Here is a 13,861-nt window from a genome sequence, read left to right as displayed (position 1 = left end):
ATAGTTTGTTGTAAGGGGAGTTCTGATTGTTTATGTCAAGTGGATGGCGATTTGAAGCGATTCAAATCAGTTTGTCAAGTTTGTACAGTTTGTTTTCAAATCTTCCCAGAAAATCAAAATTGAAATATATTTTGATTTTAGGGGGAGTAAAATTTTAGAAAAATTCGAAAATCTGAAAAATGTCAAAAATATTGAAAAATTTCAAAATGAGTTTTGTTGTAAAAAGGAAAATGATAGTACATCAGCTAGACAGTTGCAGTATGCTAAAGAAATGTAAAGTTATAAAGCGTTAAGCAGTCTCGCTGATGATGTGCTAATAGGTTTTTACACAGTTAGTAAATTTGATCGGGATATAAACATAAATCATAAACTTGCTTATTTCGTGGGGAACATTTCTCGGATATATAGGTAACCCCTGAAATCCTGTTTGAAAGACGACGCTATTTCTGACATACTAGGTCTTTGTACGTGAAGATATCTGGGGTATTATACCAGGACTTCTGATTTTGCGGGAGCAATAGCCTAGTCCTCGTATAATGCTTTGCATTTGCTTTAATCTTAAAGCCAGCCCTCAGTACAAAAATGATGAAACATTGAAAAATGCTAATCATGTGCTGTTGTAAAAAAGATCTCCTAAAGGGGACCCACCTAAAGTCGAGCCATCATCTCTCTGCACGAACGAAAGTTCTGACCTGAGCTCTCATGGCTTCGCATCTACCCCATAACAGATATCATTAGTGTGCACTCACCTGTAAGACTGAATATAGTAGTCTGGATACGGGAGTCTATTCTGAGATAGTGACAACTGGCACCGAACCGGTAATTTTCGTACACTTTAATTATTATTCAATGACCGAAATTATATGCTCAAATGTCAACATTGTTTGATTACATGATATACAAGTGAATTCATGCACGTTTTATACTACAAGAATTGCTTTATGCATTAACAAGAGCGTTGCGTCAGAAATACTAGTAAACTCACCGGTAAAACACAATATGCCAACAACTCTGCAGAAAGCAGTCAGACACTAGAATTGGGGCCTAGGTGTAGGTCCAACGTCAAGAATACACGAAAACCCAAGAGTACATACAAGGGTTAACATATAGACTTTCCGGGGACTAAAATATACACTAAAAAGCACCCGAAACGCACTTTAAGTGCAGAATTTTATTAAATTCAGCTATAATTAGCATTATGACACTGAAATAATATGCAGAATTCATGTTTTATTATCCAGAATATTTCCCTAAGTGTCGGGAATCGAAAGTGTTACAAAAGAGTACTTAAAGGGCACTAAACGATGCAATTTAGCACTTTAACGAACCGGTATAAAACCGAACAACCGGATATTACCCGGAACATCAAAATATTATTAGAAGTATTGTTCTGACATTACCAAGCTAATTATGATGCCCGGACACCCTAACACATTATATAATGTCAAATATACATAAACACTAACTAATATACTTAGATTCCTAACTAAACACTTCACTTATCATCAAAACCCAACTAGATACCCCCCCCCCACTTGGGACGGTTACAAACATGGCCCCACACCAAAATTTTCTTTGATTTAATTTGATTATTTTATAAGATCATGTTGGAAGGATAGGAACATAATACACATGGTGTAAAGAGATGTTGGAAAATTATTATAAATAACCATGAGTTCACCATTCTCTTACCTCACAAACACCATCACCTCCTTCCTTTTCTTTTCCTCCCTTCAAGCTACGGCCCAAGATCCCCTCTCTACACTTTGATTTATGTCATGTTTATGTTATGTACAAGTTTCACCATCTAAACAACTTAACTTCTAATGTTAAAAATGAGAAGATCTAACATATTTATGAAGAAAAAATGTGACTACATGAAATTTTAGTGTGTGTAATGAAGTTGTTGATGTGGTATCTTGCTCTTATAATTAGATCATGTATGTTAAAGCTAAGATCTACCAAGTTTAAACATGGATCTTGAAGGATCCATGGTTAAACTTGAAGGTGAACACGTGAAGCATAATGTGAACTTGACATATTATTTTTGTGCATAAACTTATAAATTTGAAGTGACAAAGTATGTGTAGAATTAATTTTTGAAACTAAAACTCATGGAAAGTTTGTTAAAAATATAACATAAAACTTGTTTTTGAGATATCTAAAGATATTAAGCATGGATCTTGAAAGATCCATGGGTAAACATGAGATTAAAAATAATGATCTTTCTAATGAACATAAAGGTGGTTTTAGAAACATGATTTACAAACCTTGAAAAAATTAAACTCATGGATGAGTTGGTTAGAAAAATAGAGTCTTATAAAAAGTTGGTTAAAGTTTACAAGGACACTTATTTTTGGAAAGATCACCTTACGTAAAGTGTAGATCTAAAAGACTACGCATATTTAACAAGAATCAAGTTCACCATGAAGTTTCATATGAAGAAATTTGTATATGTTGTTGATGATTGTTGTTGAAAATTGATTGATGATGAGTTTAAAAGAAAATAAACACATGTTTTGAAAACATGGGAAACCTCCATTTGTAGGGGAAACTCTGTCAAAATTTCTATAGAATTTTGACATTTAGGAAAATATAAGTTTTTGGGGAACTTATTCCCTAAAAATATTTACCAAGGTTTCCCTAAATTTTGTGTAAACTTCAAGTAAAGAAATGATGATTTCTTCAAGACTAAAATTGATAATAAGTTTATATATTTTTGAGAAAAATATGTATATTTATTTATCACCAAATTTTGTGCTAAGTGTATGTAATAGGTATTATACGTGATAGTGTATTAGGACTTGAACATGCACTAAATACTCTTGAGAAGTAAAAACACAAAAATACACATACTACGTACAAGATACATAATTCGGGTGCAAAATACAAGAAACTTATATTCATTGTTGAGAAAATAATATAAGAAGACACTTAGTTAAAAATATAAATTATTTTTAACACAAGAACAAATACATAAAAGATGGTGACTTGTGCTTGTGCGATACAAGTCTAGTGACTAACGATAATAAAACACGTTTAGGTCACGACGCATTATAAGCAAAACCGGTGAAGTTTACGACGCAAGGAACGCAAAGTTGTGAGTTCATGCTCCCCCTTTTCTTTAGCTGTTTTTGGTTTTATAACTTCGGGGGTGAAATACATGTTACAACTGTTATAATGTTTACAAATGGTATGATGGAGTACAAAAACATTTAAGTGAAACATTCTAGATCATGTCTCGAATAGGGTACCATAAGCACCATTAATCAACGTATACATTCAGGCCGCAGAACAAAAGGTTAGATCTAATGGGTTTCAGGCAACCCCACTCTTGGCCTACTTCTACCAGTGAGTGCTTCTGTGTCTCAGTCAAATTCGACAAAAATGCCTAGGTTTGGTGGCTTCCTATGTCGTGACACATGTTAGTGGCCTTGCAAACCACTAGCGATCTCACACATTCAAACAATCATAGTACTCAGTTACAGATACGTTTTACAAGTTACATTCAAACATTCATACATTCTACAAGTTTCATACTATGTTTTCATTCGAGTATTTTAAACATTCAAAACAATTACTGCATGAATTCACACCAACATTATGTTGACGATTTTTCCAAAACTCACATGTATTTCAGGTAACTAAAGGTGGATGTGCGCGCGGTCTTACTCATGCTTGTGGATGTCGTCTATGCTATGTTTAAATAAAGTTGTAAACTTTTAAGACAATGTTTTATGCTATCTCGCGATGTAAACACTAGACTTATGTTTTCAAATTATGAAATGTTTGGAATTTGAAGTTATTTTTACGAGCATGTAGTATGTTTACCTTTCGTATGCAATGAGAACCTTTCATGATCACACCTCGTGCTTCCACCGCAGAAAGGGGTGTGACAGATTGGTATCAGAGCTGCGATTGTAGTGAACCAGGATTCCTTCTCGAGTCTAGTCTACAATCTCTAGGATCCTTTCACGAAAACAATTTTTCAAAAAGTTTTCATTGCATAAAACGTCCCACGACATCCACTACCTGAAACTATTTACAAAGAGTCAAGAAGAGACACTATGAGACTTAGGGTGCACTGGAGTAGCACATATCTGTGATTAAGAATTAATTGCAATTATGTGTGATAGTTGATATATACATATGCTAGAAATAGAATGTCACAAATATATGTGACTTTGCCTGAAAACAGTGACCTATCTGAAGGAAGAGATACGAGGATGAAACGAACTGTGCGGACTGTGCAAGGAGTTAGGTAATTATGGATGCATACATAATTATGGAATTCAGTGCACAGAAACCACAGCGAGTCTTATCACGTATAGATTCCCTCAGTACAAGAAAAACGTCAAATGTACACTCTTTGGAGTAATGACTTAGGGTATAAAGACAAGAACCGCCAATGTGAAGTAAGGTGTTTTCCTAATTATACATGCATGTTGCTGTATGAATTGATTTATGCATTGCGCGGATTGTTTGATGTCACTTATGTGTTATATGCCTGCGTATATATATATATATATACTGCTACTGTCTCGTATGACGATATCAAACAAATGCCTAACCCTATTGTGTTATGTTCTGTCAGAACATGGCACCCAGAAGAGCTGTGAACGCTCGTGATCAACCTCCTCCTCCCCCACTGCCAAAGACTGCTGAAGAGCTGAACGCTCTACTGGAAGAAAGGATCTCCGCAGCTATCGCCCAGTACGAGGCAAACCGCACCGAAGACAGTGGAGGACCAAGCAATGCTAGACGTAACGGACATGGAGATTCGTCTGGAGGAAACGCAGCTCAAGGTAACCTTAAGACAATTTGCTAAGCATGGAGAAATTTATGAACGGTCTTTGTTTCATTATTTCTTCGATTGCTCACAAGTGAATTGGTTGGACCAATTACAGGCTGCACCTTCAAGCAGTTCCTCGACTGCAAACCACTGAACTACGATGGCACTGGAGGAGCAGTGGCGTTTGTACGCTGGACGGAAAAGACTGAAGCCACTATCCGCATGAGCAAGTGTACCGCGAATCAACAAGTCACTTTTGCTACTGGGTTGTTTATCGATGAAGCTCTGACTTGGTGGAACTTGCAAGTTCAAACTCTGGGTGATGATGCCGCTTATGGCCTAACTTGGGATGAGCTAAAGGAACGTATGAGGGAAAAGTATTGCTCACGTGCTGAACTCCAAAGGTTGGAGACTGAGTTCTGGCATCTGACCATGGAGGGTGCTGATATCACTGGTTATACTTGAAGGTTCCATGATCTGTCAAGGGTGATCCCCTACATGGTAACACCTGAATTTAAACGCGTTGAACGCTACATCTGGGGATTGGCCCCGGAATTTCGCAGTTTAGTACCTTCGGCCAAGCCCGCAACAATCACTGAGGCTGTGACTCTTGCTGTCAGCCTTACTGAAGATGCGGTTCGTATGAAGAAGCTATCGCTGAACCCAACAGAAAAGACCGAGACGCATGCTGAGTCGTCTGGTGACAAGAAGAGGAAGCATTCAAATCTGAGCCAAGCAACCCGCAGCAACAACAAGGGTTCGAACAAGAAGAAGCGTGACACTAACCCACCTAGGGAGGCAAAAACCTTCACAGCTGCAAATGAGTCTGGAGCTAAGAAATATCAGGGCACTCTGCCCAAGTGTAACCGCTGTGGCTTTCACCATGTGGGAAATTGTCGCGTTGGGAAGTGCGAAAACTGCGGAAAGTCAGGCCACCGTACCGAGGATTGTTGGGGTAAAGGTATTAGAGGCCGCAATGGTAATGGTAATAGGAACGGGAATGGAAACCGTAACGGTGCTGGTAATGGGAACGAGGGTGGAAATGGAAATGGCAATGATAACCAGGTTGGAAAAGAAGCTGGGAGAAACCAAGGATGCTTCAGTTGTGGAAGCAATGAACATTTCATGAAAGATTGCCCAAAGAGAAACAATGCTCAGGCTCGATCATTTGTGATTGAAGCAAGGAACGCGCGCGAGGACCCTAATGTGGTCACCGGTACGTTTCTCATTAACAATCACTTTGCATCCATATTATTTGACACTGGTGCCGACTATAGCTTCATGTCTGTGGAATTTAAACGCATGCTTGGAATAGAATCTAGTAGATTAGATATTCCTTATTCTATAGAGCTAGCCAATGGTAAACTTGTTGAATCGGGCGAAGTTGTTAGAGGCTGCACATTAGAGCTTGGTGAATGAAGATTTAGCATCGATCTCTTACCTATTCAATTGGGTAGCTTCGATGTAGTGGTTGGAATGGACTGGTTGTCCAAGCACACAGCTGAAGTTATTTGTCATGAGAAAATCATTCGCATCCCTTTGGCGAATGATGAAACTCTCATCGTACATGGAGAAAAACGAGACGCGCCTCTGCGAATCATCAGTTGTATGAAGGCACAGAAGTGCTTAAGGAAAGGATGTGTCGCTTTCCTAGCACACGTTGTAGATAAGAAGGCTGTGGAGCTGAGAATCAAAGACATTCCTGTGGTGAGAGAATTCCCTGATGTTTTTCCCGAAGATCTGTCAGGACTACCTCCGCAACGACAAGTCGAATTCCGTATAGACTTGGTTCCAGGAGCCGCTCCTGTAGCCAAGGCACCCTATCGGCTTGCGCCATCCTAAATGCAAGAATTATCTACACAACTCCAGGAGTTGTTGGATAAAGGATTCATAAGGCCAAGCTTCTCACCTTGGGGAGCTCCCGTACTGTTCATGAAGAAGAAGGATGGAACACTGCGGATGTGTATAGATTACAGAGAACTGAACAAGCTCACTATCAAGAATCGGTATCCATTACCGAGGATTGATGACTTATTTGATCAGTTGCAAGGATCGAGCTACTATTCCAAGATCGATCTTCGATCTGGATACCATCAGTTAAGGATACAAGAGGAAAGCGTTCCAAAGACTGCATTCAGAACACGCTATGGGCATTACGAATTCCTGGTGATGCCATTTGGGCTGACGAACGCGCCAGCGGTATTTATGGACCTGATGAACCGCGTATGCAAACCATACCTCGATAAATTCGTGATTGTATTTATCGATGATATCTTGATTTATTCCCGAACGAAAGAAGAACATGAGCAACATCTCAGAACCATCTTGGAACTCCTGAAGAAAGAGAAACTTTATGCAAGGTTCTCAAAATGCGAATTCTGGATTCACGAAGTACAGTTTCTGGGTCACGTTGTAAACGAGAAGGGCATTCATGTGGACCCATCCAAGATAGAAGCCATAAAGAATTGGGAAGCCCCCAAAACTCCAACTGAAGTTCGATAATTTTTGGGCTTAGCAGGCTATTATCGACGGTTCATCGAGAATTTCTCGAAGATAGTTCAACCGCTAACTGCCCTTACGCAGAAAGACAAGAAGTACGAATGGGGTGACAAGCAGGAAGAAGCCTTCCAGCTTCTCAAAAATAAGCTATGCGATGCACCAATACTATCCTTACCCGAAGGCACTGAAGACTTCATGGTATACTGTGACGCTTCACGACAAGGCTTGGGTTGTGTGCTCATGCAATGCCAGAAAGTCATCGCATATGCTTCGAGACAATTAAAGGTACATGAAAAGAATTATACCACGCACGACTTGGAACTCGGCGCAGTGGTATTCGCCTTGAAGATCTGGCGACATTATTTATATGGTACTCGATGTACGATCTTCACAGACCACAAAAGTCTACAACACATATTTGATCAGAAGGAACTGAACATGCGCCAACGGCGATGGGTCGAGCTGCTAAATGATTATGACTGTGAGATTAAGTACCATCCTGGAAAGGCAAACGTTGTAGCGGACGCTTTAAGTCGAAAAGAAAGGGTTAAGACCCTAAGGGTTCGAGCATTGGAAATGACTATTCGAACGAACCTCACTTCACGTATTCGTGACGCACAACAAGAAGCCCTTAATATGGAAAACCGTAAAGCTGAATACCTCCGGGGTGCATTGAAGTACATGGCGCCAAATGAAGAGGGATCCTTATACTTTAAGAAGCGTATTTGGGTTCCACTCTATGGCGGTATTCGAGAAGTCATCCTTGATGAAGCGCATAAATCGAGATACTTAATCCATCCAGGATCGGACAAGATGTATCAAGACTTAAAAGAATACTATTGGTGGCCGAGACTTAAAAGCGATGTTGCTGTCTACGTTGGAAAGTGCTTAATCTGTGCTAAGGTTAAGGCTGAATATCAGAAACCATCTGGCCTACTACAACAGCCAGAGATACCCATGTGGAAATGGGAGCAAATCTCGATGGACTTCATAACGAAATTACCCAGGACCCCTAGAGGACATGACATGATATGGGTAATAGTTGATCGATTAACGAAATCTGCGCATTTCCTACCAATCCGAGAGAAGGATAGCACTGGAAAGCTTGCTGAGATATACTTAAAAGAAATTGTGGCACGTCATGGAGTGCCTATCTCAATCATTTCAGACAGAGATGGACGCTTTGTCTCAAGAATCTGGCAATCCTTTCAGGAAGCCTTTGGATCTCAGCTAGATCTAAGCACGGCATTCCATCCACAAACAGATGGCCAGAGCGAACGAACCATACAAACGTTAGAAGATATGCTTCGCGCATGTGTCATGGACCTAGGCGGCAGCTAGGATACTCATCTACCTTTAGTTGAGTTTTCCTACAATAACAATTATCATACAAGCATCAAAGCCGCACCTTTCGAAGCTCTGTATGGCCGCAAGTGCCGATCGCCCTTATGTTGGGCAGACGCTGGAGACAAGCGAATGGTTGGTCCTGAACTTGTATAAGAGACAACCGACAAGATTACGCAGATCCGAGAGCGCATTAAGGCGGCTCGAGATCGACAAAAGAGCTACGCTGATCGAAGAAGAAAACCATTGGAATTCGAGGTGGGAGACAAGGTATTGTTGAAGGTCTCACCTTGGAAGGGCGTAGTAAGATTCGGAAAACGTGGAAAGTTGAATCCACGATACATTAGGCCATTCAAGATCTTAGAAAGGATTAGTACCATAGCATACAAGTTGGAATTACCGGAAGAACTGAATGGAGTACATGACACGTTCCATGTATCCAACCTCAAGAAGAGTCCTACACAAGAAAACACGATCATCCCTGCGGATGAAGTACATATTGACGACACCCTCCGATTTATAGAACAACCCGTCGAGGTTACAGACTGGAAAGTCAACAAGACCAGGAGGAGCACTGTCAAACTTGTCAAAGTACGTTGGAACTCTAAACACGGACCCGAGTACACGTGGGAACGCGAAGACCAGTTCAAAGAAAAGTACCCCCACCTGTTCAAGAAGACTCCTGTGAGAGTTGGTTCAGCCTGAATTTCGGGACGAAATTCTTTTAACGGGGGGAGATTGTGACAACTGGCACCGAACCGGTAATTTCCATACACTTTAATTATTATTTAATGACTGAAATTATATGCTTAAATGTCAACATTGTTTGATTACATGATATACAAGTGAATTCATGCACATTTTATACTACAAGAATTGCTTTATGCATTAACAAGAGCGTTGCGTCAGAAATACTAGTAAACTCACCGGTAAAACACAATATGCCAACAACTCTGCAGAAAGCAGTCAGACACTAGAATTGGGGCCTAGGTGTAGGTCCAACATCAAGAATACACGAAAACCCAAGAGTACATACAAGGGTTAACATATAGACTTTCCGGGGACTAAAATATACACTAAAAAGCACCCGAAACGCACTTTAAGTGCAGAATTTTATTAAATTCAGCTATAATCAGCATTATGACACTGAAATAATATGCAGAATTCATGTTTTATTATCCAGAATATTTCCCTAAGTGCCGGGAATCGAAAGTGTTACAAAAGAGTACTTAAAGGGCACTAAACGGTGCAATTTAGCACTTTAACGAACCAGTATAAAACCGAACAACCGGATATTACCCGGAACATCAAAATATTATTAGAAGTATTGTTCTGACATTACCAAGCTAATTATGATGCCCGAACACCCTAACACATTATATAATGTCAAATATACATAAACACTAACTAATATACTTAGATTCCTAACTAAACACTTCACTTATCATCAAAACCCAACTAGATACCCCCCCCCCCACTTGGGACGGTTACAAACATGACCCCACACCAAAATTTTCTTTGATTTAATTTGATTATTTTATAAGATCATGTTGGAAGGATAGGAACATAATACACATGGTGTAAAGAGATGTTGGAAAATTATTATAAATAACCATGAGTTCACCATTCTCTTACCTCACAAACACCATCACCTCCTTCCTTCTCTTCTCCTCCCTTCAAGCTACGGCCCAAGCACCCCCTCTCTACACTTTGATTTTCAATCCATCACCATTCAATCTAAGCATGTTCTAAGGTGTATGGAGCCTAACTAAGAAGGTTGTAAGCAACGGAATTGGAAGGACCTCCCTTTAGTGCTTTTAACCACTCACTTTCTTCCTTGTTCATCTTCTTCAATCTTGTGCCACTTCCCTAGCCATTAGAGCTAGTAGTAAGCTTCTTGATCACTAATTTATGTCATGTTTATGTTATGTACAAGTTTCACCATCTAAACAACTTAACTTCTAATGTTAAAAATGAGAAGGTCTAACATATTCATGAAGAATATGTGACTACATGAAATTTTAGTGTGTGTAATGAAGTTGTTGATGTGGTATCTTGCTCTTATAATTAGATCATGTATGTTAAAGCTAAGATCTACCAAGTTTAAACCTGGATCTTGAAGGATCCATGGTTAAACTTGAAGGTGAACATGTGAAGCATAATGTGAACTTGACATATTATTTTTGTGCATAAACTTATAAATTTGAAGTGACAAAGTATGTGTAGAATTAATTTTTGAAACTAAAACTCATGGAAAGTTTGTTAAAAATATAACATAAAACTTGTTTTTGAAAGATCTAAAGATATTAAGCATGGATCTTGAAAGATCCATGGGTAAACATGAGATTAAAAATAATGATCTTTCTAATGAACATAAAGGTGGTTTTAGAAACATGATTTACAAACCTTGAAAACATTAAACTCATGGATGAGTTGGTTAGTAAAATAGAGTCTTATAAAAAGTTGGTTAAAATTTACAAGGACACTTATTTTTGGAAAGATCACCTTACGTAAAGTGTAGATCTGAAAGACTACGCATATTTAACAAGAATCAAGTTCACCATGAAGTTTCATATGAAGAAATTTGTATATGTTGTTGATGATTGTTGTTGAAAATTGATTGATGATGAGTTTAAAAGAAAATAAACACATGTTTTGAAAACATGAGAAACCTCCATTTGTAGGGGAAACTCTATCAAAATTTCTATAGAATTTTGACACTTAGGAAAATATAAGTTTTTGGGGAACTTATTCCCTAAAAATATTTACCAAGGTTTCCCTAAATGTTGTGTAAACTTCAAGTAAAGAAATGATGATTTCTTCAAGACTAAAATTGATAATAAGTTTATATATTTTTGAGAAAAATATGTATATTTATTGATCACCAAATTTTGTGCTAAGTGTATGTAATAGGTATTATACGTGATAGTGTATTAGGACTTGAACATGCACTAAATACTCTTGAGAAGTAAAAACACAAAAATACACATACTACGTACACGATACATAATTCGGGTGCAAAATACAAGAAACTTATATTCATTGTTGAGAAAATAATATAAGAAGACACTTAGTTAAAAATATAAATTATTTTTAACACAAGAACAAATACATAAAAGATGGTGACTTGTGCTTGTGCGATACAAGTCTAGTGACTAACGATAATAAAACACGTTTAGGTCACGACGCATTATAAGCAAAACCGGTGAAGTTTACGACGCAAGGAACGCAAAGTTGTGAGTTCATGCTCCCCCTTTTCTTTAACTGTTTTTGGTTTTATAACTTCGGGGGTGAAATACATGTTACAACTGTTATAATGTTTACAAATGGTATGATGGAGTACAAAAACATTCAAGTGAAACATTCTAGATCATGTCTCGAATAGGGTACCATAAGCACCATTAATCAATGTATACATTCAGACCGCGAAACAGAAGGTTAGATCTAATGGGTTTCAGGCAACCCCACTCTTGGCCTACTTCTACCAATGAGTGCTTCTGTGTCTCAGTCAAAGTCGACAAAAATGCCTAGGTTTGGTGGCTTCCTATGTCGTGACACATGTTAGTGGCCTTGCAAACCACTAGCGATCTCACACATTCAAACAGTCATAGTACTAAGTTACAGATACGTTTTACAAGTTACATTCAAACATTCATACATTCTACAAGTTTCATACTATGTTTTCATTCGAGTATTTTAAACATTCAAAACAATTATTGCATGAATTCACACCAACATTATGTTGATGATTTTTCCAAAACTCACATGTATTTCAGGTAACTAAAGGTGGATGTGCGCGCGGTCTTACTCATGCTTGTGGATGTCGTCTATGTTATGTTTAAATAAAGTTGTAAACTTTTAAGACAATGTTTTATGCTATCTCGCGATGTAAACGCTAGACTTATGTTTTCAAATTATGAAATGTTTGGAATTTGAAGTTATTTTTACGAGCATGTAGTATGTTTACCTTTCGTATGCAATGAGAACTTTTCAGGATCACACCTCATGCTTCCGCCGCAGAAAGGGGTGTGACAGAGATGTTACACGCGTATAAGTTAAGATCTTAAAACACTAAATGCGTATCCTGATCAGATTGAAATGTGTGTGAAAATTTAAGAGGACCAGTATATCGGCAATCTAAGTGAATTGTTTAATTCTGAATATGTAATCAAAAGCTTAACGATACCTGTAACTTATCAATGGCTGATATGATTCCCTAACGCAAACTCTCAAAAATATTGTTTGTATATAATTCTGTATTTCATTCCGTAAAAAAAACCAAAAAGATTTTTGGAGTGTTTTAGCATAAATTTTGAAAAATCCAAAAAGATTTTCGACAACTGGTGGTGGAGAGCTGATTTTCAAAATTCCAAGTGCTAAACAAGATGAACAAAATGGTTTGGGAGAAATTGATTGAAATAAAATTTGATCTTGAAAAGCTCAAATGGTTCATTAATTTGGATTAAATTTGAATATTATGAATTTAGGAGGTTGAGTAGAGCCTATTAGCATCAAATCTGTTTATCTTAAAAGTGGTTGAGTTTTGTGCAGATTAAAGCTAGGTTTTCTGATCCTGATGCTACGGAGAGCCAGGATACAATCCAGAACCTGTGAAGAGCTGAACAGAGTTTGAACCAGGATTCGATCTCAAGGCGATAGCTAATTCCAGACGGAGATCCCAGCTTGATGAGAGGGGGAGTCTGACGAGGTTAGAGCCAGAGAAAGATTCTGAATCATCATTAAAAGGGGAGTGTTGATACTAAAAAAAGAGAAGATAGAGTTTGTGGATTCTTTTTAGTGTCAAATTCTGTGAAAGAGATAAGATCAATCAAGACTGAAGAGTTGACATGCTGAAGACTCGACACCGAAGACCTCGTCAACATCCGAGGGGGAGTCTGTTGGTGCATACGTCTGTCGACTTTGTCTTCGTTCGAGTCTTAGATTAGTATTGAAAGATCAAGGCACGAAAAACGAGAAACGTATGTTGTAATGTAATTTCGCACGAAATTATGTGTTGAAGGTATTTCGCACGAAATAGCACTTGGCTATTTCGTACGAAATTAGAAGTCTATAAATAGGTGTCTTGATGTTTCATTTCGTACGAAATTACGAAGGTGTATTCCGGAGCCGAAGTGCTGCCGAAGTGTCTCTGTGCTGTAAATCTTTGTCAGATCAATAAACAAGACAATTAAAAGTGAACACAAGCTAAACGAAGACTGAATCAAT

The 13,861-nt window shown here is 38.2% G+C and overlaps 1 protein-coding gene across 1 annotated transcript; it reads left to right on the top strand.

Moving 5' to 3' along the window:
* The first annotated feature begins 5,290 nt into the window (after positions 1-5,290).
* Positions 5,291-13,249, top strand: LOC110918910 (N66 matrix protein-like). Its single transcript, XM_022163189.1, has 2 exons — positions 5,291-5,857; positions 13,187-13,249. Exons 1-2 carry the CDS (start codon positions 5,291-5,293, stop codon positions 13,247-13,249), a joined length of 630 nt encoding a protein of 209 aa, XP_022018881.1.
* Positions 13,250-13,861: the final 612 nt, after the last annotated feature.

Source organism: Helianthus annuus, chromosome 16 (genome assembly GCF_002127325.2).
Source record: "Helianthus annuus cultivar XRQ/B chromosome 16, HanXRQr2.0-SUNRISE, whole genome shotgun sequence".
Lineage (NCBI taxonomy): Eukaryota > Viridiplantae > Streptophyta > Magnoliopsida > Asterales > Asteraceae > Helianthus > Helianthus annuus.
Note: the sequence above shows the minus strand (reverse complement) of the source record. Positions and strands in the feature narration are given on the sequence as shown.

Excerpts from the sequence above, each read along its gene's own strand:
- LOC110918910 (XM_022163189.1), top strand. The coding sequence starts at position 5,291 with ATGGTAACACCTGAATTTAAACGCGTTGAACGCTACATCTGGGGATTG. Across the intron at positions 5,858-13,186 it reads GAAATGGCAATGATAACCAG|ATTAAAGCTAGGTTTTCTGA; the intron begins GTTGGAAAAGAA and ends AGTTTTGTGCAG.